This window comes from Lepidochelys olivacea (genome assembly GCF_965140295.1).
Source record: "Lepidochelys olivacea isolate rLepOli2 genome assembly, chromosome: 3".
Taxonomy (NCBI): Eukaryota; Metazoa; Chordata; order Testudines; family Cheloniidae; genus Lepidochelys; species Lepidochelys olivacea.
In genome coordinates, this window is record NC_140413.1 from 73,267,488 (window position 1) to 73,291,957 (window position 24,470).

Consider the following 24,470-nt stretch of genomic DNA (forward strand, 5'->3'; position numbering starts at 1 on the left):
TGATCTTGTGCTTTTTCAGGAAGTTTCTTGAGCAAATGCTGTAGTTGCTTTTGGTAACCCTCAGTGGGATCATAGGGTAATGGCTTGTAGAAAGTGGTGTTGGAGAGCTGCCGAGCAGCCTCTTGTTCATATTCCGACCTATTCATGATGACAACAGCACCTCCTTTGTCAGCCTTTTTGATTATGATGTCAGAGTTGTTTCTGAGGCTGTGGATAGCATTGTGTTCTGCACGGCTGAGGTTATGGGGCAAGTGATGCTGCTTTTCCACAATTTCAGCCCGTGCAGATTGGCGGAAGCACTCTATGTAGAAATGCAGTCTGCTGTTTCGACCTTCCGGAGGAGTCCACCTAGAATCCTTCTTTTTGTAATGTTGGTAGGGAGGCCTCTGTGGATTAGTATGTTGTTCAGAGGTATTTTGGAAATATTCCTTGAGTCGGAGACATCGAAAATAGGATTCTAGGTCACCACAGAACTGTATCATGTTCGTGGGGGTGGAGGGGCAGAAGGAGAGGCCCAGAGATAGGACAGCTGCTTCCGCTGGGCTGAGAGTATAGTTGGATAGGTTAACAATATTGCTGGGTGGGTTGAGGGAACCATTGCTGTGGCAAGAATGGGGGGTGAGAAAAGCTGGATTTGTGCTGGAAATGGCTCACCTTTATTATCATGCACATTGTAAGGAGAGTGGTCACTTTGGATGAGCTATTACCAGCAGGAGAGTGAGTTTGTGTGTATATGGGGGTGGGGGTGGGGGTGGGGGTGAGAAAACCTGGATTTGTGCTGGAAATGGCCCACCTTGATTTTCATACACATTGTAAGGAGAGTGGTCACTTTAGATAAACTATTACAAGCAGGACAGTGGGGTGGGAGGAGGTATTGTTTCATGGTCTCTGTGTATATAATGTCTTCTGCAGTTTCCACGGTATGCATCTGATGAAGTGAGCTGTAGCTCACGAAAGCTTATGCTCAAATACATTGGTTAGTCTCTAAGGTGCCACAAATACTCCTTTTCTTTTTACTAGCTTAATACGTCATTTCAGATCTGCCTTGTCTAGGCACGAGGCTATATGGTGCCATTCCAAACCCAGCCCTTGAAAAGCTGCTGCTCAGGCCTACCATCCTGCGGGTAGGGAAGAAGCCCCTCTATCAGCCACACCCTACGATATGCATCTGAGGAAGTGAGCTGTAGCTCACAAAAGCTTATGCTCAAATAAATTGGTTAGTCTCTAAGGTGCCACAAGTACTCCTTTTCTTTTTGCGAATACAGACTAACACGGCTGTTACTCTGAAACCCTACTTGGGGTAACTCTTCTCCCCTCTGCCCCCGCCTGCTTGTCACTGCCTCTTTACCCCATCCTTCACCCAGGCGCCAACCCTGTCCCTGACTTTGTCCTGCCAGATGAACCTCTCCCGTTCCCCGGCCGCACGGGTTTGAAGGGCCCGTGCACGGAGCTCACCGCCCACGGCACAGCTTTGGCAGGGAGCAAGCTCGGAATCCCAAGTCCGGGCACAGTGAGGGCAGAGGAGAGAAGCCAGCAGGTATTACCGCGCATGCTCAGCAGCCACCCGCGACGCTCCCCCGTCTCTTCGGGGAACGCGCTTATTTCCGGGCAGCGGCTTCGCCAATAGCTGCTGCGCATGCTCATAAGTCTGAGCATGCTCAGTAAGTTTAGGAAGCAAAACCCGAACTGGCTCGACTCAGCCCATGAGCACGCCCGCGTCTTCAACTGCCCCCGCAAGCCCCGCTCCAGACGCCAACTGCCTCGTGCGCGGGAGTGGCCGCTAGGCGGAGCGTTGCTGCTGCTGCTGCTCCCCCCCGCCCCCGCCTTCCCCAGGCTGTAGGGCCGCGCCCCCGCCTCCGACGGGTGAGTAAGCGGGGCAGCCCCCAGAGCACCTGCCTCCCCGCTTCGCTCCCCGGGGCCCCTGCTCGCCGCGCCGCTGGTTGGTGCCGGGGGGCGGCGGCTCCGACCCAGCCCCTGCGCGCTCCTGTGGCCGGCCTGCGAGGGAGGACGGTGCCCGGGCGAGTGACAGGCCGCCGCCCCGGCCGGACCCGCGCCAGGACGTGCCTGTGCTGGGAGCCCGGGGCCTGCCGCGCCCGTCGCCGCCGGAGCTCAGCCTCAGGTGCCCGCCGGACGCGGCCTGCTGGGTTCACAGCCCCACGTTGCTGGGGTTTGTTTTTGTTCTGTGATTGCAACGTTTGTCTCGCTCCCGGTGGGGTGCGAGAGCCGCGCGAATGGAAGGGGAAGCTGGCAGACTGTACAGCGGAACCTGAAAATGGCTCTAAAACTAAGCTCCGACTGGTCCCAAATGTACATACCCTGGCAGAGCCAGCCAGCTGTTTCTCTCTCTAAACTCCGTCAGTTGTAGCCGCTTTGAGTGGGGGTAGCGTAGTAGCGTCTCCATCGCTGGCAATGTTTAAACAAAGGTCGGGTTTGTAAACAAAGAGGACTTAACGTGGGCCTGGCATTTACTGAATTACCAAAGGGGGTCAGAGTAGGTGATCACGGTGGTCCCTTCTGCCTTATAATCGGCGAATTTATTGACGCCTTTGCAGGACTGGGACACTACCATGTCTAAACACAGTAAAATATTTAACATTGATGGATCCTTGGCATTTCTGCCACAATTTGCTCTAAGAATTCAGGACAGGTTAATCAAAAATAATGTTCACATTCTGTCTACAGTATAAAAATAACTTTGCTTAAATATGTTTGAACCTAACTATGGTATAGCCTTTTGTTGTGGGGAGGAGAGGGGAACTGGATGGAACAGAAAGAACCATGTTATAATTTTATTAAGAATTGTTTTAATTCTTTTAGACAGAGAAATGAAAATATGGCTCTCTCCTATACAAAGCAGACTGTTGTTTGTACTCTTCATGTCATCTAAACCTGCTCAGAGGAGCACAAAGATAAAGTTGCCAATGATTGATTTCAGCTGAGGTGCAGAAGTTTAAGTGGTCACAGATACCGTGCAAATTAAAATTGATCTCATAATATTACTGGTTTCATAATCATAGAATCTTCCAGGAAGAACAAGTTAGGCAATACCTAAGTGAACATGCAAAACAAGCTGAAAAAACTCAGAACTTCCAGGCCTTATTTTTAATGCCTTTTTTACCCACATATTTATGAGACAACAGAAAAGACTATGCTTGAGTTATTAAAAAAGAGGTAAAATTACATTAACCTTCTTGCAGGAACAAGAACTACGGATTTCCTCTCGGGAAAATTAATTTGCAACTGGATACAATTAACTTAGGCTTGAATAAAGACTGGGAGAGGATGTGTCATTACACTAAGTAAAACTATTTCCCCATGTTTATTCCCCCCTTCCCCCCCTGCTGTTCCTCACATGTTCTTGTCAGCTGCTGGAAATGGCCCACCTTGATTATCACTACAAAAAGTCCCCACCCCTGCTCTCCTGCTGGTAATAGCTCACCTTACCTGATCACTCTAGTTACATAGTTACAATGTTACACCCATTGTTTCATGTTCTCTGTGTATATAAAATCTCCCCACTGTATTTTCCACTGCATGCGTCCGATGAAATGAGCTGTAGCTCACAAAAGCTTTTGCTCAAATAAATTTGTTAGTCTCTAAGGTGCCACAAATACTCCTTTTCTTTTTGTGGATACAGACTAACACGGCTGCTACTCTGAAACCTCTCAGGATGAGAGGCAAGAATGAGTAATATGAAAGCCATATGGAAATGATTATGGCAGGACACAAATGGTGGTAGAGGGAAAAAGTGGCTTTTATGTCTGCAGTCTCTAAAGATTTGGTAAAAAGTAGCTTTTTCATATATAGGAGTTTAGAAAGCAGCAAGTAAAGTAGCATGTAGGGGTTTTGGAGAAAGAGAGACTGTAATCCATATTTCATTAATCATCCACATGGAAAATGTCAGATTTTGCTGAGTCCTTATGGAATGAGAGATGTTTCAGTATCTTTGTCCATAGTAGGAATAGCTAAAGGAGATTTCAAATATTTTGAGTCCCATATCTAAACCCTGCTCCCCAGACCTGGAGAAAGAAACTGGAACATCTCTCACAAATGTTTGAGGCTTCAGGAGTTGAGCCACCAATTTTGTTTCGAGTGAAACTCAGTCACCTACATTAACGTGTTTTTTACCTTTTTTCAGAAATGTGTGCAGCTGCATTCCAAGGCAAAATGCATTATAATTAGGCTTGGTAGAATTCAATTTTTATTTTTATTTGATCATTTCAACAGATAATATTGATTGCTTCCTTTTTACATTTTTTTTGTTTTATTTTAAATTCTTCACAATTGCGCATGTTGGGATGGGTTTTAAAAATTGACAAAAAATGCTTAGAGATTTAAAATTTCACAGTTGAGAAATTATGGGCAGGTCAGAAAGTAGGGAGGGTCTGACAATTATTTAATAACAGTGTATGTTGAAATTTAAAAGGTTAAAGCTTTATGACAATTAAAATACAAATGGTCAACATCACATGTCAATAAACAAAGTAAATATCGTTACATCAGACTCAGTAACTTAAATGAATTTAAATAAATTGCAGAAGCTGTTTAAATCCCGTGGGTTTACCAGTGATACTGTATCCTCTTGAAACAGTGCAGAAGGGTTCATTTACAAGTTGAACAGACATTTTCACTGATAAAGTCCTGTAATGGAGTTGTTTATATTACAGTTAATGGTCAGTTGCCAAGTTTGTTATGATAGCTCCAAGTTCCAGTTGGGATCTGGGGGGCATTGAGCAAAGCACTGTACAAATCCATACAATAAGAGGGTCAGTGCCCCAAGTTTACAATCCAGAGTCTGAAATTTGTATGTTAAGTTACTCCTGGGGGAATTCTGTGCCAAAAATCTAAATTCTGTGCACAATATTTTAATAATCTGCATATCTTATCTGTCAAAATAATACAATATAATCTTACTGGTTTCAGTTACTTTGGTTATTTATTTCAAAATACCTGTCCGCAAGTATCTCTGTTACAATACAGAAAACAAAAAAGATTCAGGAAATGTTTTTTGACAAATAGATTGCTTACTAGGCTTATTAATACAGAACTTTGCATAATAATTCATTTAAACTACAATACAGAAACGTATTTCCCACACCCCTTACCTGCACCCCTCAGAAGCAGTGCAAGGGCCTTTGCTTGGGGGAGTCAGGAATAACGGAGGAGCTGAGCAGAGGGAAGTAATTACTGGGAAGGAGCCTCGGAGTGAACCTGGAGGATTGTTGGGTGTGAGTGGGAGAAGTATGGAATGTTTTTTGGGAGGAGGGAGGATTGTTAGGGAGTTGGAGAGCCTCCCCAATGCAGACTCTGCCTGACCCCTAGCCTCTCCCATTCAGTCAGGCACATCTGCCCCTGTCCCTGTGTGTATCTGTGGCCTCCACTCGGCTCCCTCCTGTCCCCATGTGTCACTGCACCCTTGTCCCCCGCATCCCTATGTGTCCCTGCACCACCACTCAGCTACCCACTTGATCCCATGTGACCCTGCACCCACCACTTCCATTAAGCTCCTGGCTCAATGCTGTCACCCCAGTAGTTCCTGTTTCCCCACTCCAATGTGTCTCCTCCAACCCTTCTGATCTGCAGTCAATGTGATCCGCAGGAGCTCCAGGTGCCCTACAGTCTTTGTCGTCGTCGTCCCCCCCGCCCCCAATATCCCATGCCTCTTCACCTGGTCCCATGGGCAGGGGCCTATGAGGAAAGCATCCTCTCTGGGACTGACTGCTCTGGCCCTGAGCCGGCTACTCTCTCTTTTGGTGCTACAGCAGCCACTGGTGGGTGTAATTGCAGTGCCTCCTCAGCAATATGTAGTATTCTGCAAGGGGGAAAAATCTATGGGAGACATGAATTCTGTGCATGCACAGTGACACAGAATTCCCCCAGAAGTATTAAGTGCACAAAATAAAAAAATCACAGCTATACTATGGTGTTTCTGCCAGTGACATAGGGTAAGCACAAAGCAGTGGCTTGGAAATAGCATAACTAGAATTCCCATTTCATAGGGTCTGGTGCAGTTTGGGAAAACCAGGAAGACCGTTGAAAAGTAGGATGTTCCATAAAATGTGTAATCCTTGGATGGCGTAAAGCTTCACCGCATAGTTCACTAAAACAGGTCTGCATGATCTTTGAGAATGTATGTGTTGATTGTCTTATTTTTCCCAGCAAAGGCGATATGTACAAGAGTATGCAAACATAGTATATTTTTTAGAAATTAGTTATGTTTATCCCTAAATCTCTTATATAGAAATTTTATGAAGTATTTAATAATGTTGAATTGATAGGTGACAAGAAATCTGATTTAAAAATATTTTTTTCTTGACCAATTGTAGCTGGAAACCTGTTGTTTGGACGCTGAACTATGACATCATGGCAAGATTTCACAGAAGAACATGCATTATTTTGTTGCTTTTTATTTTATTCATTTGCTCCATGATGATGGCTTTGAAGACTCTAAGACCTGACAGAGCTGGTTTTGGGGATCCATTTGGACTTGGTCTCTTACCGGAACTTCAACAACGGACAACATTCTTAGAAAATAAACACAGTCCTCTAACTGCTGCCAATGGTGATAGTGTAACGCACACCAATAATTTGCACAGTATTGCATTGAATAGCATTAAAACATCTATGGCCTCTGTAAGAAAGTTGGAAGAGGAATTGCCTTCCCCTAATTATAACTTTCATGTGTTTTACTACAGCTGGTTTGGGAATCCACAGTATGATGGTAAATATATTCACTGGAACCATCCACTGGTGCCACATTGGGATTCCAAAATTGCCATCAATTACCCGAAGGGAAGACACAATCCTCCAGATGATATTGCGTCCAGTTTTTACCCTGAACTTGGAACATACAGCTCTAAAGACCCTTCTGTCATAGAAGCCCACATGCAACAAATGCGTTCAGCCTCTGTTGGTAATAAATGTCTGTTTATTTTTGGCATAGTAGTCATTTGTTTGACTTCAGATATTTGAGTAAACAGAACTGTTCACCTTTGTTTTTCCTACATATTGAAATGTAAGGGAACTTTGGCATTTTCTTTTTGTGTGCACAGGAGATTTGTGTCAATGATTCCTTCATGGAAACTTCTGGTTTTAACAAGTTACTTTGTACTTCAGGTTCAATCCCTAACTTAGTTTCTGGTCTTCCAAGCTGCTTCATACAAATGGACCTGTTCAGAGCAGATGCAAGATTGGGGACTATATCTATAGCTGTTTAGATGAAGGAATTTTATATGATTTGTTTACTTGTTTAACAGTACTCTGTGTAGTGTATAAAATACAGATATAGGCATTTTTGTAGTGGATATGATGTCTCTCAAGTAGAGAAGATCAGTCCTAGATGTTTCTGTAATGGTTCTCAGGCAATCTAGGACCACGTGTCACCTTATTACCCTCTACCTCTGTCGAGAGGAAGACTTGCTTATGTTTACCTGGGTGTCAGCTCCCTCACACCTCTAGCCTGTTAGCCACCCAAACAGTCTCCTCCAGACTTGTCCTTACTTTTCCTAGTTTAACAATAGGTGCATCCTAGACCACACCTTTGAAGCAGCCCCTTATCCACTGAGTACTTACAGAAATCCTAGGTTTGCTGCCCACAAGGAGATAGTGTACACACCAGCTTGTGTGATCCTACTCAGGATCAGTACCTTTGTTAATATCACAGCACTGAGTTACATTTATAATGAAAACAACATAAGTTTATTATCAAATGTTCAAATGATAATGACTAAAGATAATGGAAACATAAGGTTACATATAAAACAATTATAACCCACTTTCTAGAGACTAAATTTAATATACTAACCTCCAGTCTAAACAAGTTTCTCACACCTAAAGCTTCTTGCAGAGTCTTCCACCAAGGTAGAAATAAATGTAACTGGTTTCATAAATGTAACTGCGTTGTCTGTTTACTTCCTAGGCGCAAGATAAAGCAGTGTCTTTTTGCTTTCTTATATCCCCCAAAGTTCTTTGTCCACCGACAGCATGCTGCCTCCCTGTTGATTTTAGATTCCCCATTGCCTTTGTAAATGACTCTCCATTGCGTTACGTTACAGTGCTTAATTTACATGCCGGAGGGACAGGTGAATAGACATCCTTTGACAGAAAACTCCATTTATCAACTCTGCCTCAACACAGATTTTAAAACATATATACATATACAGTCCTTACATAGTATCTATCCAGAAGTTTCACAACAATATTATTGACCAAAATGATTGATCCTGGCTTTCATTTATGATTTCACATGATGTTCTTTGGTGAACCAGAATGTATGTACCAGGATCAGTGTATTCTTGTAATCCCATTTCTAGTTGGCATCGAAGGGTTTCTGAGTCACAGTTTCAGAGGCTGGTTCAAGAAGTCCCATAATAGACAATTATGAAATAACCTATCCACAGAGGAAAATTCTAGCCAACCACTAACACCTAATAATTGTTTTATGCCCTGAATTGTGAGGGATTGTATCCCTTGTACAATTCCTTCCTCCTGTACTTTGTAACTATGGATATTCTTACTATCCATATACATGTCCAATGCTTCTTTGAAACCTGTTAAGCTCTTGACAACATTAATACCTGGTAGAATGGGTTGTACTGTAGGTTAATTATTTAAAAAACAAAAATAACTTATACACCAGTATTACCTTTTTATCTCTTAAATTTAAAATTTATTAATGAGTTTCATTTTGTCCCCAGTTTTATATTAAATGAGGGAGAACATAAATAGGAGCACTCAGCGTAACTTTTCTATGCCATTCTTTATTTTATATATCTGTATTATAGCCCTTCTTATTTATTCTGTAAACTAGGCAGTCATAATCTTTTCTGTTTTTCCTCTTTTGGATTTCTTTTTATGCTTCTAATTATTTTATCATTTACATCTGGAACCCTTCTGTTTCTATAAATATATTATTTGACCAGATCACAGTATTCAAGGTGAAAACTTCCTGTCAATTGGTATAATGCCACTATAATATGTTCATTAATATTGTCTATCCCAGTCTTCTTACTTCCTAACATTGTTAGCTTTTTTGACCATGGCTACATATTGAACAAAGATTGCTATGTTCATACTAGTGACATTTTTGTTTTTTAAGAAACTTAAATTTCCTCTTGTTACTAATACTGGGACAGCTCCATTGGTGATGGCAACAGTGGGAGTACTGGTGTGGGCAGGTTACTGCTGGTATTGTAAGCACAGCGGTGTTTTCTCTCACTCTGGCAAAGTGATTTAAACACTGGCAACAATTATCATCTTGTTTACAGTTTTATAAGGTATAATAATCCTTTAAGATTCAGGCGATAATCTTTACCTCCAGTAAAGCTGAATTGGTGGAGAACGTTAGGAAGAAATGTCTGGTGTAGACAAGAGTCTTGGCAAAAAGAAGAATGCACCAAGTAATTACAGTTGGTTTAGGACTCAGTAGTGTGTGAATAGTTTAAATTATTTCTTTCAGTGTACATTGCTGATGCACCTATATAAGATTCCTCTGAATTTTCTCTTGGTTCTGTCTAGTCGTGACTATCTCAAATAATTTCATTTGATTTCAGAGTTCACTTGCTTTTGTGGATCATTGATTGCTACAATAAACATCAGTCCTTGTATGGGACTATACAAGGACTGATGTTTGGGGTATTGTTCACCTTTTCCTGTCCTGCAGAATTGACCATTATCCCCATTATTTATCTCTTAAACAGTTTCTAATCCATCACAGTACTTTACATCTGGCCTTCGTTTTCTTACTAGCCTTTTATGTGGGCTTTTACGCTTTCAAACAGACTTAATTAAATAAATTGGTTTTAACCAGTTCTGTTATCCCCTAATGTGGTGTTATGGTCAAGGAATTCTAGAAGATGGGAGAGGCAGAATTTCCTTTACAGGGTTTGTCCCTATCACATTGTTCTAGATATTTTATAACTCTTTATTTCAGTGAATTTATCTGGCTCTGAAGAGTATCTCATAGTTTGTAGTTCATGGGTATGCCTAATAGGTGCAACTTTTGCTGTCCTCCATTAGTGTCTGATTTTAATGAGATTGAGCTGCTAACAACAATATTCAGTCACTTGAACCTTAAATTCTTTCAGATATCTGGAATGAATACCAGGTTCTAGTGACTTGCTGCGATTTACTTTTTTAGTTTGTTCCTCCCTTTGCCACTTCAGTCTCTAAGAGTGCTTCATCTTTTTTTGCCTGTGAAGAGATCTATAGTAAGTATCTTCTTAACAACCTCTGGGGTGAAGACTGATACAAAAATATAAATCAGAGCAGCGCAGAAAGCTATCTTCTTCCTCAGTTGTTCCTTATGTGTCTTAATGTGCAGCACAACCACTGATTCTTTGCAGACTTCCTGTTCCAGGTGTATTTTGAGAACTTACCATTCTTATATGCTTATCTATGTGCTGTGCCCTTTTACTTCTCATATTTATCCTTTTCTCTTGGCTTAACTTGAGCTGAATTTCTCTTATTTCTATAATGTGGCCATTGAACCATACTGGATTTATTTTGTTTTCTATTTCTTCCTTTTCTTTATTTAACAGCATGCATATGTCTTATGACAGAATTACTGTATACTCATTATCCTGCATGATTTTCTCAACCATGTCCCAACTTGATATTTGACCAGTTTATGTGCAAGTAGATGATGCACATTGCATTATTCCTATTCTATTAGATTTTGTTGCTGGTTTAATCTCCTAAATGTCATGCACTCATATATCATTTTCTGAGCTTGGAGGTTGGTAGTATGTTCCTACTTGTATTTTTATGTTGGGGGTTAGTTTCCATACATATTCTTCTGTAAAGTCCTCTTCGCTCAAAATTGTATCTCATTAGAGTGTATGGAACCTTTTAGGTATAGTACCTATTCTCCCAGTTCTGTGAACTAATGTCATTCATGTATACTTACTTTAATACCTGGCTGTAAATCCCATCAATTGTTGTTGTTCCACTGCATTTCAGAAATATATATTATTTTAAAGTTGTGTTCCAGGGCAAGTCTTTTTTGGCGAATGTATTTTGTCTCAGCTTCTCTGACACTTTTTTTATTTTTGACAATATGCATATTAGATGTACTTTTTTAAGTAACATGGTGGTATTTTTCTTGAATGTACAAATAGTAAGTTCTTTGGGGAAGGTATATTCCTTTGACTTATTTTCATATTTGGCAACTAGTGCCATATTTCTCTGTCAATTAAAAATATAGGGCATTTTTCCTGAGCCTTATAACTCAGGAATAATTTCATTAACTTTTTTTTTTTTTTTTTAAGGATTCTGTGCCATGATTGTTGGTTTTTCATTGGGAAGCAAGAGCTAGAAAAATCTGAAAGTGTAGTCTTTTAAGTGTTTAGTACAGTTGGATGGACAAGACGGGAAAAGGAGATTGCTGTTGCATTGGGGTCTGAAATTGAATTGTTTCAAGACAGTGCTACTGACAGTCCTGTTGTGGACTTGTTCAGTATACATATGCTATGTATTTTTCTCCGGGGGAAGTCCTGGACTACTGGCAATCTTACTATACTGTCATCTTCAATTTGACTTATTTCTTAAGGAATCTGTCTAAAGTCTAAAAGTTGTTCGTTTGTTGTTGAAAAAGATGGCTCTGCAGATGGACCAGAAAACATTACTCTGCTAGATTCTTGTGGGAATTTTCTAGGTCATCATCTGATAATTTCTTGATATACTCATCATAGATTTTTATTTAAACTTTAGCCTGGATACCAGTAGTCAGTGATTTATACAGAACTATGCATAACCCATGCATTAACTGAGTCTTATAATTGTGACAACTTATTTGTCATGTTATCAGGAGATAGTGGGCCTGATCTAATCCCATTATGCTCTGGAAACTTTGCTATTGTCGTTAATGGAAACAGAATGAAATGATCCAGTGACTATATGTCAATGTTAGCGTTTTCCAGTGGAACTAAAATTTTACTTGCATTTCCATAAAATACACAATATTATTAAATGTTTTTCAAACATTCAGGAAAGGAAAAAATCTTACTGAAAAGACTCTTGTGCCAAATCAATTTATGGATGGTTTTCTGTAAGTATGTAATTGTTGTTTTCAGATCTTTATTGTCTATGGACCATACGAGTTTTATGGTCCACTGGCTATGTCTACAAAGTTAGGCCTGTGTGCCATCCTTTGTCTTGATCTAAAGGCAACCTGTGACAGCCCATCAATAAGAATATTGTGCAGAGATCATGGGTAGTATAACCTTTATGTAGTAACTAAGGCTTTTAGTTTGTAAATATACTGTTGAATTTAACATCACTCAGAGGGATGGGGGGGAATTGTACGAGGCACTTATTTTTTGGCTATTTCTGTACCTTGCTTATTTAACTGTCTGCATACAATTATAACATTTGTGTGCTCATCTGCAGTAATTGCTTGGGCAAATTAGGTGTGTAGCTGCATATATCTAAGTTATTTGAAATCCTTGCCCTTCACTTGTTCCATAAAAAAAAATATTTTTCAAACCATGCTTTTATATTGTTCCTGGCTGCAAGAAGTATTTACATATATTTTGTATCAAATGCCAGTTTTACTCAGAAATGGCCGTTATTTAGTTAGCTGTATAAACTATGTTGTACATTAACATGAATATTTATATGTTTCATGTGCACACTTCTGTTTGTTTAAATTTTAGTAGGCATAATGTTGTTTTTGGTGGCATAACTCAAGCTCATGTTTTATATCTTAGGTGTCATAGCCCTTTCTTGGTACCCACCTGGTATGGCTGATGAAAATGGGGAACCTGGTGAAGATTTGGTGCCTGTTATTTTGAATAATGCACATAAATACAATCTAAAGGTATAGTACTTTTAAAGTGTTCATATTCAATACATCTCTAGATCAAATGTAGATATACATTTGTGTTCATTAACTAGATAATTTGTACTCTTTTAACAGTTGTATGTATTTTGGCTGCCATTAGGTTAACACAACAAAGGGCCTGGGTTTCCTCTAGAAATAAGAGGGACTTAGCTGTATCCCTATGGGATGGGGCCAATAGTGCAGCAGCAATTTGGAATATTTATAGAAACCAAGAATATGAAGAGAAATCGGGGCAATTGGAAAAAGCCACTGGCCTTATAACTGGAGCACAACTAACCCAGGTTCAGGCTGGAGTGGGTGAATTACGTGTTATCTCCGCCCTTAGTTCGATGACCCAGAAGCTGTTAACAGAGATGGTACTGAATATCACTGAGGCTGGGAAGGCATTGCAGTGGGATCTGGATTGCTCAGAAATCCAGGATTTCCTGAATGACCAGCTGATGGCCATTCAGCGTGATCTCGAGCATCAGGCCTGGCCTACTGCCCTTACAGACACTTCAGGAGTATCATCTGATCTGTGGCCATGGAGACACACTTGGAGATATTCTGGGTGGAGATGCAAACATTTGCGGTGTTTCTTCCAAGTATACGGACCGGTTGGAGAGGTGGGTTCCCACATACCATATCCTGCCGGGTCCGTGGGGAGGATGCATGTGGACTGGGTAATTCACCAAGACATTAACTACCTGGTATGCCTAATAGATTTTTAGACAGTGTTCCCAGAATAACACCCAACATTTGGATAGGGAGAGGGAGTCAGTGGACATTCTGGCCATTAGAACCCCCACAGCTTCAGTGTGTACGTAAACTGAAGCGAGGGGAAGTTGTCACTGTTCATGGCAATGTTTGTTGGGAGGGTATGGGACAAGGAACATACCCTGACAGGACACATACTCTTCCAAGCTAATGATAGCTGTGCGCATGTTGAGGCCACCATATTACAAGATATTCATTTTAATCTCACCATTGCTGCAGGCCTGCAGATAGAATTTTTCAATCAGTCCTTAGGTTTCAGATACCCTTTAACTGGACCACCCTAATACCTGATCAATTCCAAAATTTACTTTCACTCCTACCAGAGATTCAGAAAATTTCTGAGTTACAAGGGCAACTTCATATGCTTCAAAATATATATCAAGTTGAAAAGTATGCCTTTCATACCACTTATAGAATGCCTACCTTCTGTACTAAGTATGATGTATTGTGTTTTGTGACTAAAACTGTGCAACAACCCCATTATAGTATTATTGAGGGCATGTTATTGCTTGTATTGTTGTTGTTTGGTTTAGGGTTATTATGTTGTTGTAAAGGACGTAATAATACTTTTCATGTCCATACTAACCATGCATTGTCATTGTATCCAATTAAAACCCCTAAGGTTGACGTATTTGATGCAGAGTTTGAAATACAAAATTTAATGAAAATGGAAGTTTAAAATTGACAGTTGTGCTGGAAGCACAAAAGGGGGGAGTGTAGAAGTAGATAAAGGGAATTTGGATGCAGGCCTCTGAAATGAGCAGGAGTCAGGCTAACTCTAGCTTTAATAACGCGAGATTTGTAGAAGCAGGGATAGTGCGAAGCGAGTGGAAAACAATTGTGAAAGAGGCTGTTGTGACCTTCTATTAGATAAGAATAGAATGCAGACTATAAGAGAAATGGTAAGAAAAAATAAGATATCATGAAGGAATATGTATAAACAATATGCAGTTGTTGCTTATTATTGTCTGTAATAAACAATTTGAGCAAGTATTTATATCTTTATCTGGGAGAGACCTGCCTAGCTGGGGGAAACCCTGTGTCCTAGTGCGCACTCTCTCCCTCTATGCAATTGCTTGAGATAATGACCACAAGGGCCACGTGAGGAGTAGTGCATTGGCCTGAGGGCTGCATCACTGACACCCCACCCTTTCTGCCCCTGGCCCCACCCCCACTCCACTCCTTCCATGAGGCCTCAACCCTGTCCCCTCCCTGCCCCCAGCAGGAGCAGGAGGGGTGTGGGGTATAGCGGGGGCTCAGGGCAGGGCGTTGGGGTGCAGGAGGGGTGAGAGGTGCGACAGGGGGTTGGGGTGCAGGGTGCAGGAGGGGGCTCAGGGCAGGGAGTGCAGGAGGTGTGCAGGGTGCGGCAAGGAGTGCAGGAGGGGTGAGGGGTGCAGCAGGGGGTCGGGGTGCAGCAGTGATGTGGGGTGTGGCGGGGGCTCAGGGCAGGGAGTTGGGGTGTGGGGTGCAGGCTCTGGCCCGGGGCCGCTTACCTAGAGCAGCTCCGGGGTGGATGCGGCGCGCACCGGGGCCAAGGCAGGCAGGGGCATGGTTCTGGCCGCTTCAGGGAGCGGAGTGGGGCTCACGGTGCCACGGGGTAGGCAGAGGGGTGCATGGGGGGGTGGGGGTGGCGCAGGGAGCTTGGTGGGCCACACGAAAGAACCCCCCAGGCCTCACAAATAATGTGCGAAAAGACCAATATTCAGCTTATTTTTTGATTCGGTTAATACTGGTTGAACAGTTCTCTTCAGCATTAGGAAATATAAAGAATGTAATGTATTTTTCCCTAAAGTGTTAATGGATTAAAATTTAAAATCAGGAAGTTAGCAGGGAAGATATTTGAAGTATCATTGGAATAATATTTTCTCAGTACCTATACTCAACGTCTATTCTTAGCACAGTGAATCTCATCTTCAATATTATATTTTGTAGGCATCCTGGCAATTTGAATGAGAAAATGATTAGAGTTAAAGATGATAGACTTGTCAATAAACTCAGAATCATTATGCAAAAGAAATTATTTTCAATCTAAAGAGAGAAAAACAAGGTCATATAAGGTGTGGAACTAGAAGTAGCCTTGTCAAGTATGCTTTGCCTCTGAATAGGACTGAAGTAAAAAGAAATAATAAGACAATTGACGGAAAGCTTAATAATCCTAACAATTCAGTCCAGCAGTGTGTTTCACTTTAGTTTGTGAAAAAATCTTTGTGATAGTATCACATTTCACTTGAGACTAGCTGAAAATTGGTGTCATTTGCATTCTAAGTGAAAAACTGCTTCTGAAAAACTGCCAGCATTGATTAATGTAAAACATTCTCTCTTTTAATTGGGTAGTTGAAAACAATGGAGTTTAGTTTGAAGTGAGCTGAAGTTTATAGCATAAATAATTTCATAAGCCCCAAGCCTGAAATTTAGAAGTAGCAATGATAGTATATTAGATTTAGTGCCTAGGTATTTATTGCTGTTGTTGATGAACCTATAAAACTCTAAATTAAAGGTAAAGTTCTCCCATTCCACATTTTAAAATCTAATTTCTCACTGAAAGCTCTCCTTGGAGAAATATTATCTGTAACAACTAGAATATATTGTTGCTTAGAAATAAAATATAAAACACTTTCATCAGCTGTAATCAGTTTTTGAATTGTCAATAGATAACCTTTTAATTAACTAGCTTAGAATACTCTATATAGTTGTGTATTTTAGTAATTTTTTCCAGCATGCTTATTATTTACAGTAGCTTAGAAAAGCAATCTTATATAAAACTAGTAATAAAGAATAGGTGTATAGTTTTTCTATTTTTTCATCAAATCTATGTTGTTAATATTGGCAGTCCAAAAAATAGTGAGTCTTATTGAATTAATCTTCAGGAATAGTAGTCTTGAATCAATTACACACATAGCATTGTGGAGACTTTTCACAGTCCCTCTTTCTAGAGCTCTGTTGGTGTGCCTGATACTACTTAGACAAATAACACCAAATGGATTTTATGTTCTGTAATGTTTTATAATCCATATTGCATTTATTGCATTTTCATTTTACAGGTCACTTTTCATATTGAGCCATATAAAGATCGCGATGATCGTAGTATGTACAGCAATGTGAAGTACATTGTAGACAAGTAAGTGCTTTCTAAAATGTATGTTTTTGGCATTCACATGCTCTGATAGATATTTCTCATCTATTGTGTGAACTCTTAAACTGTATATGGTATGACCTGAGCTTGAGAGAAATGAAAGGGGCTGTTTTGCTCATAACTGACAGACCTAGAACTCAAACATAAGGTATGCACATTTGAAAGTATTGGGACATGCATGTTATGTGGAGATGCAATAGACAACTACATTTAAAATTTCTTCTTCTTTTAGTAATTGCACATGTGCAGTCAACTCTTGGTTTGGAGCACCAGTACATGGCCAGCAGAAACGTTTTCCCTCAGTGATACCCATTGGGTGGCTTCTTTGGCACTGCAACAAGAGACCACCTCAGTGCCAAGTACCCTGGAGACATTTGCAGGAGCAAAAACCTGCTCTTCTTCGTGGTGTTGTCTTCTTTCTTACAGGTGTCTGGTCCTTAGGCGCCTCTGCCACTGATTCAACCTCCAGTAGTTCAGTTGCCTGCTTTCCGGACAGGTGGACCCTTGCAACTCGGTTATGATTGCATCACTGCTTTCATCGCCAGGCTCTCGACACTGGGCTCTGGCACTGACTGGATTGGCCCTGCCATCGTCAGAAGAAGGGGAATCCTCGTTGGACTCAGAGGTGGGATCTTGCTTATCACAACCCTGAAGCAGGACCCATCAGTCTCAATGGGACCTGCTATGGAAATGTGGCCAGGACAACGGGATCCTGCTCTGTATCAGTGGCCGTTTTGGAATTCTTGAAGGTTTCTCCCAGCTTCCAGGTATTCTCACCATACATGCTCTGGACTTGTCTGCGTTCACAGTGCTGCTGTGCCACTGTACCGCTTGGTGAAGACTCTACCTATGCTGACAGGAGAGCTTCTCCTGTCATTGTAGGAACTCCACCTCCCTGAAAGGTGGTAGCTTTGTTGATAGGAGAAGACCTCCCATCGACATAGCATTGTCTACACTAGGAGTTTGGCACACCCCGAGCAACATAGTTATACTGGCGTAAGTTTGTAGCATAGACCAGGGCTCAGTGCCCTCATCTAGAAGGGCTGAGTCTATGCACTAAGCAGCTCCGTCCCCAGAGTCCCAGCACTGGGCCCAGTACCAAGCATCAACAGGAGGTTCTAGAATGGGAAAACAGGCAGTAGAAGAGGTTCCACCTCTCAAGTCTTGGCTTCCTCTTCGCCCTCTCCAGACGAGGCCATTTCATCCAGCACAACTTCACCTCCTCTTGATGATAATTTGAGGTTTATCAGGAGTTATTAGAGTAGATATACAGCAGATAAAGACTTTATGGCAGACTCCAACCTTTTTGCCGCCCACCTCTTAAAGGGCAGAAAGAAAGTAATATGTACCCTCCCAAGGGTTTACCTTTATATTCATCCACCTCTGGGCTCATTAGTTGTTGCAGTGGCTAATGAGAGAGAATGACAGGAATACCAGGCTTCCATCCCCAAATCAAAAGGTGCTAGGAGCTAGACTTATTCAGCAGAAAGATTTATTCAACGGAAGCTTGCAGCTGCATATCCCCAACCAACCGTCTCTGTTAGGACAATATGATTTTAATTTGTAGGGTTCCATGGAAAAGTTCAAGGAGCTGTGTCTGGAGAATGCTGGGCAGGAGTTCTCTTCCCTGGTCAATGAGGGCATAGTGGTCGTCAGAACTTCACTGCAGGCGGGATTGGACTCAGCAGCTAGAACCATGGCTTCCGCAGTGGCCACGTATAGATCATTCTGGCTGCAGTCTTCTGGTCTTCCCTCTGAAGTCCAGAGTACTATCCAGGATTTGCTGTTCAGTGGTCCTTCTCTAGTCTCAGACCAGAGAAACCGCAAACTCCATGGAGTTAGAGACTCGAGAGCTACCCTGAAGTCCTTTGCTGTGTACACATCTCTCCCGGTCAGGAAGCACGGTCAGCCACAGCAGACACCCTGCTTCTCCTCCTCAACAGGAGATATCAAAAAGATTCAGGGGTTATATGTGTAGGTCTCCCCATCCTGCTGCTTTGGCTCCAGCTCTGGGCCCCTCAAGACACCCCGGAACCACAAAGCAGGCATTTTCATGGACTAGTCAAGGTTGACATACTAGTCTCTCTCTCTCTCCAGACCTGAACCTCCTTTGTAAACAATCTTTCCCACTTCGGCTGTGCTTTGTCCCAGATTACTTTGTAGCAATGGTCCCTTGAGCACTGTGGAAGTGTGATATACTCTCTGTGTGCTTGCAGACCAAGTGCCAGCTCTTGCTAAGGCTGTAGGCATCAGCTAAACACTAACAAATTCATAGCTGGAAACCAAACCAGCTCACCTGTATGTTAGTACTGTTCATGATAGGTATTACTTATAAGCATTCCATAAAGTCTAGACACTAAACACATACTTATAAGTTGCTGCATGCATTAATTTCACTTGTAGGTTCCATAATAGATGCCTTTTACTGACATGGGGAGGCAGGCTCCTCTGTGATTTCTCACCAGTCCCACTCATTCATAGACTATTGCAAAAGTTAAGACAGGATCAGGCCAGAGTCATGCTTACAGCCCCAGCATGGATCCATCAGCATTGGTTCTCCATTCTCCTGGTGCTGTCAATGAAACCTCCAGTTTCACTTCCATTAGACTCAGATCTAATCTCCTAGGATCACGGGTGCCTAGTCCACCTGAGCCTACAGTCCCTTCACTTAACTGCATGGATGCTCCATAAGGTAAATGCTAGAGAGCAGGCTTGCTTGAAGGATGTTCAGGTGGTCCTGCTAAATAGCAGAAAGTCTCTACAAGAGCTATTTACCTCGCTAAGTTGTGGGGTTTCTCTATCTGGTCTCACCAGTATGGTGTATCACTGACCAGCTTCAGTTCAACATATTCTGGACTACTTACACCAAGATTTGGCAGTTTGTTCCATCAAAATATCTCTGACTGTTAGCTCATCGTTCCCTTCTGAAGTGGACAATTGCTCTATTTTCTCCAGTGACGTGGCCCTAAAGTTTTTTAAAGACTTAATCAAATTATACCCTCGAGTGCAAGACTCTATTCCCCCAGAGGATCTAAACTTATGCGTTCTCCCACTCACCTCCCAATCTGAATCATTGGCTACCTGCTCACTGCTGCATCTATCAATAAAGGTAGCATCTTTGGTGGCTATTTTCTTGGTTAGAAGAGTAGGGGAGCTGCGGGCAGTAATATCAAGGCCTTTATATACAATCTTTAAGGACAAGGGTTTACTTGCATCCTCATCCGAAGTTCATCAGGTGGTTTCCTCTTTCCACATCAACTGGCCAATTTTTTTGCTTGTGTTCTACCCAGAAACATATACGGTCAGGGAGGAAGAGTGTTTGCATACCTTGGATGTCAGAAAAGGCTTGTCCTTTCACCTGGACAGAACCAGTTAATTTTGTAAATCTTCCCAGCTGTTCGTAGCAGTGGCAGACAGAGAAAGAGGTCAGTCAGTCTCCTCCATCCAGAGAATGTATTCCTGGATTGCATCCTGCATATGCATGTACTATGACTTGGCTAATGTCGCTACACCTGACAGAGTCGCAGCTCATTTGATGAAATCACAGTCAGCCTCGGCAGACTTTCTGGCACAAGTTCCCATTGCAGACCTTTGTAGAGTGTCAGCCTGGTCCTCAGTCCACACGTTTGCTTCCCACTGTACTGTAGCTCAAGACTCCAGAGATGATGTAAGAGTGGGATGAGTTGCTCTCCAATCTTTATTGAAATAGACTCTGATCCCGTCTCCTGTTTTACAGTTTGAGAGTCATCAAGAGCGGAATGCACACGTGCAGTTATTAACTTGTTCCGTAACTACTGTTCTTTGAGATGTGTTGCATACAGCCATTCCATGATCTGCCCTCCTACCCTTCTTCATCAGAGTTATGGCAAGAGGGAACTGAGGGAGGCTAGAGACGACTCTGCCTTCTTTACCTGCATGCAGGTGGAGCTTGAGCCACCCCAACGGGTGCTGCTGAGGGGAGAAGTTTCTGATCGGTGTGCCCAGTGCACAGCAATGCCAAGAGTGGAATGGACCTGTGCAACACATCTCGAAGACCAACAGTTATGGAACCAGGTTAGTTACCAATTTTTTTCACACGCTTCATGAAACCTCAGACTGACGTTTCTAACTGCTTTTATTTAAACTCTCAGACACTTATATTTTTTTATTTAAAAAAAATCAACAACTTTGTAGGCTGACAGCTAAACTTCTAACGGGCTAACCCATAATATCCTTAAATTCAATTCAGCCTTAAAGTCAGAGAGGTTAGACAGCTACTAGTTTTTATTTTATTGCTGCCACTTAGAGTATCTTCCATAATGATTCAGCAAATTAATGTTTTGCCTTTGAGAGGAAAGCGATACCTACTTGTAGGACTTGACACTAATAATTAAGTTATGCTGTAGATTATCTCCTTGCTGTAGGTACATAAGTTTCCAGCATATGTATGATTAAAATATATATTTGCCACATTACTGAATTAAATTAATCTTGAACATAAAGTTTTTTAAAATTCATAAATTCCTCAGTTCAGTATGTGAAAGATTCTCTCCCAACTGGCATCATATTATGAATATTTACCATATTCTTTGCTTTATAGATATGGAGGCCATCCAGCTTTTTACCGGCATAAGACCAGCACAGGCAGAACTCTCCCCATGTTTTATGTTTATGATTCTTATGTAACGATCCCTGAAATATGGGCAAATCTATTAACTGTTTCTGGATCCCAGAGCATTCGCAATACACCGTATGATGGATTATTTATTGCACTTCTAGTGGAAGAAAAACATAAGCATGAAATCCACAGAAGTGGTTTTGATGGAATTTATACATACTTTGCCACCAATGGTTTTTCTTATGGCTCATCTCATCACAATTGGCCAAGTCTAAAAGCCTTTTGTGACAGCAGCAACTTAATGTTCATTCCAAGTGTGGGACCAGGATACATTGACACCAACATCCGACCGTGGAATAACCACAACACCCGCAACCGTGTTAATGGGAAGTATTATGAGACTGCCTTCAGTGCAGCACTTTTGGTGCGATCAGAAATTATTTCCATCACCTCTTTCAATGAATGGCATGAAGGGACTCAGATTGAAAAAGCTATTCCCAAGAAAACTGGACAGGTAACTTACCTGGATTACAAGCCTCATAAACCAACTATATATCTGGAGCTCACTCGCAAGTGGTCTGAGAAATACAGTAAGGAAAAAGAACAATGGCTTATGTGAGGTGCTGCCTCCCTTGTTTGTAAATACATTCAGTCCATCTCAGAGTTGGAAATGACACTGGGAATTCTAATTCAGCCAATCAAGATGTCTTTTATTATGAATATACTTTAAAAAAAAAAAAACCTTTGAATGTAGTATGCACTGTTACTGTACCTGTTAGATTAACTTTGACTCCTTTTAGGGGATAAAACAATAGTGAGCAATATTGGCATCTCTAGCCTATTGTAATTGGAGAATATTTTGTGAAATGCTAGATGCTTTTTATTCATAATCTGTATGTAAAGCTTACAGAAACTCTATCTGGAATAATTCAGAGGTGACTCAAGTAGAGTGAGACAGAATTTAGAATATTTACATTTATTACTTTTAGCTATATAGCTGTGTTTCAGAGTTGAATACTCCTGAGATTAGAATTTTGTCTCAATAGTTCCTCAGAGGATAAATATTTGTGGTGCATGAAATAACACACCAATTGTTATATCATTTGTACACCTTGTAGCAGGCAGAGAGTTTACTTTAACATTTGACTTGTCTGTGGTACAAACATCAAGAATAGCGTGAAATTGTTCTGAAATTTAGAGCTTTTAAAGCTTTTGGTTTCAAAAATTGATGAAAGGTTATTTAACTCCAGATTAATCTTGTATTTGGATTTTGCATTCTGTATTTTTTGTAACTATGGAGTGTCAGCAAAATGCATTGATATCGTCTAACTAGATTAAAATTAAAGAAGGAATAATAATAACTAAAATGAGGGTGGAAAGTATATGAGCAAAGAAATTGCTCAAAATAAGAAAAATCTGTTTCTTAAATGAGATTTTCTTTAATGTTTACCAGGGATAGACTTTTTTATTACTTATCCAGACCTAGATCCAGTGTTTGGAAAAAGTTGAAAAGGTTACAAGTCACATAAATATTTTCTAGTCCTACAATTGATTTATTTTCTAGAGCAGTCTTCGTTGCATGATTTTAGTAGCACAGTCTTCAGCCACTAGAATGAATTTGTCTGTTACCATTTGAAATCTTAATTTTCAAGTTTTCAGACAGTTCGTTGATTTCCTGCAGTACTAAAGATAGCAGCTACCAAAATCATGTCAGAATTCAGGTGAGGAGAAAATAAAGCAAGATAGTAATTGAGTGATGTTCTTATTACATTTCATAACGTGCCATTGCTAGAAATGAGTGCTTAATACTGTTTGAAAGCTGAGATTCTCAGGTTTCAAATGTTATAAATCATTCATTTGTAGTCCTGGTTGTTTCTGAGACACCACTCAACAATGGTCTCTGTCTAGCAATGCTTTTTTGGCACTTACCCAGAACTGAATAGAGCAAATCCCCAAACTTGGACCACTATGGGTTTGACTATTTGGTTTTATAGTTGTGGTGAATTTGAGAGTACTTTGGCAAGTATTTAATCTGTAATATAGTATAATTGTTTTTTTATTTTATTTATTTTTACTTACTTTAGGCCTTGATCCTGCATTGTGATTCACCTGTAAACTGCCCATTGGAGTCCCATTGACTTAATAGAGTTTTGTGCAGGCACAGTAATCTGCCCATGCAGTCGCAATGCAGGATTGAAAAAGTGAAACTGTTTGTTTGTTTGTTTGTTTTTTTTTTTCTGAAACATGTTTAAATTTTAATGACATGGTATTGCTGATATTTGTTAGTGACCTCTTAATGTGAAAGGAGGATGGGTTTCTCTGAAACTTGTCTCCGTAGCTTAAAGACAGTTTTCACCAAATTTATGCAGGGAAACTGTCTGAAATTCTTTAACTGTTTTATACATCCAGGATGGCAAATTGTATGTAAGGTTTCTCTTCAAATTATTTAAATGGTTCTATTAGTAAGCCCCCAAACATCATAGGCATGGAAATTCCAACTTATTTTTAACTATCATAGGGCTAGTATACTAAGATGAACATCTAGGACCATATTCTCAGCTACAGCCAAGGAGTGAGGGGTGTAGCTTCAAAAGGGGCTGCAGAGGAGCCATTTGTGGTTCCCAATGGTGGGATCAGTTCTGCTCTTGTTGGGTCCCTAGTGTAGTTTAGAGCAGCCTCAAGAGTGTGTGTGCGCGTGTACATTTGTGTGTGTATGTATGTACGTACGTAAATAAAAGGAGGCGGGGGGGGGAAGAAAATAGAGCATTGCCCTGCATCTTGTGTAGTCACTTATACCAGGGCAGAGTGAGTGTAAAATTCTACTAAATCATAACAAATACCCTGGTGTGACTACACAAAATACAGAATAGAGAGAATCTGAACCAAAGTGTGGTAAGTAATCATCTTGGATCCTATCCTGCGTTCCATGCATACCCATTGAAGATAAATTTGGGTATGCAAGGAATGCAGGATTGTTTCCCTTTTGTGTATTGAGAAGTGAGGAGTAGCTTGGCACCTTCAGCATGCCTGAGAAATGCCTATCTCTTGTCTACACTAGGAGCACTACAGTAATGGAGCAGTGTCACTGCAGTGCGTCTGGTGATGACACTCTATGCTGACGGGAGAGAGCTCTCCTCTCAGCA

At 41.1% G+C, this 24,470-nt stretch overlaps 1 protein-coding gene across 3 annotated transcripts; it reads left to right on the plus strand.

Annotated features, from left to right (window-relative positions):
* The first annotated feature begins 1,671 nt into the window (after positions 1-1,671).
* MANEA (mannosidase endo-alpha) lies at positions 1,672-24,078 on the plus strand. 3 transcript variants are annotated; one of them, XM_084622373.1, is made up of 5 exons: positions 1,672-1,863; positions 6,327-6,913; positions 12,708-12,817; positions 16,639-16,715; positions 21,310-24,078. In XM_084622373.1, exons 2-5 carry the CDS (start codon positions 6,364-6,366, stop codon positions 21,944-21,946), a joined length of 1,374 nt encoding a protein of 457 aa, XP_084478499.1. In that variant the 5' UTR covers positions 1,672-1,863; positions 6,327-6,363; the 3' UTR covers positions 21,947-24,078. The 3 variants fall into 3 exon arrangements, with proteins under 3 accessions (XP_084478499.1, XP_084478501.1, XP_084478500.1); XM_084622375.1 differs by lacking the exon at positions 1,672-1,863 and adding an exon at positions 1,883-2,167; XM_084622374.1 differs by lacking the exon at positions 1,672-1,863 and adding an exon at positions 2,002-2,119.
* The last annotated feature ends 392 nt before the right edge of the window (positions 24,079-24,470 follow it).

Bases quoted from the DNA above. Each gene is read 5' to 3' on its own strand.
- MANEA (XM_084622373.1), top strand. From the start codon at position 6,364: ATGGCAAGATTTCACAGAAGAACATGCATTATTTTGTTGCTTTTTATT. The intron at 6,914-12,707 runs GTAATAAATGTC...TTTATATCTTAG, and splicing joins AATGCGTTCAGCCTCTGTTG to GTGTCATAGCCCTTTCTTGG. The intron at 12,818-16,638 runs GTATAGTACTTT...TTCATTTTACAG, and splicing joins CACATAAATACAATCTAAAG to GTCACTTTTCATATTGAGCC.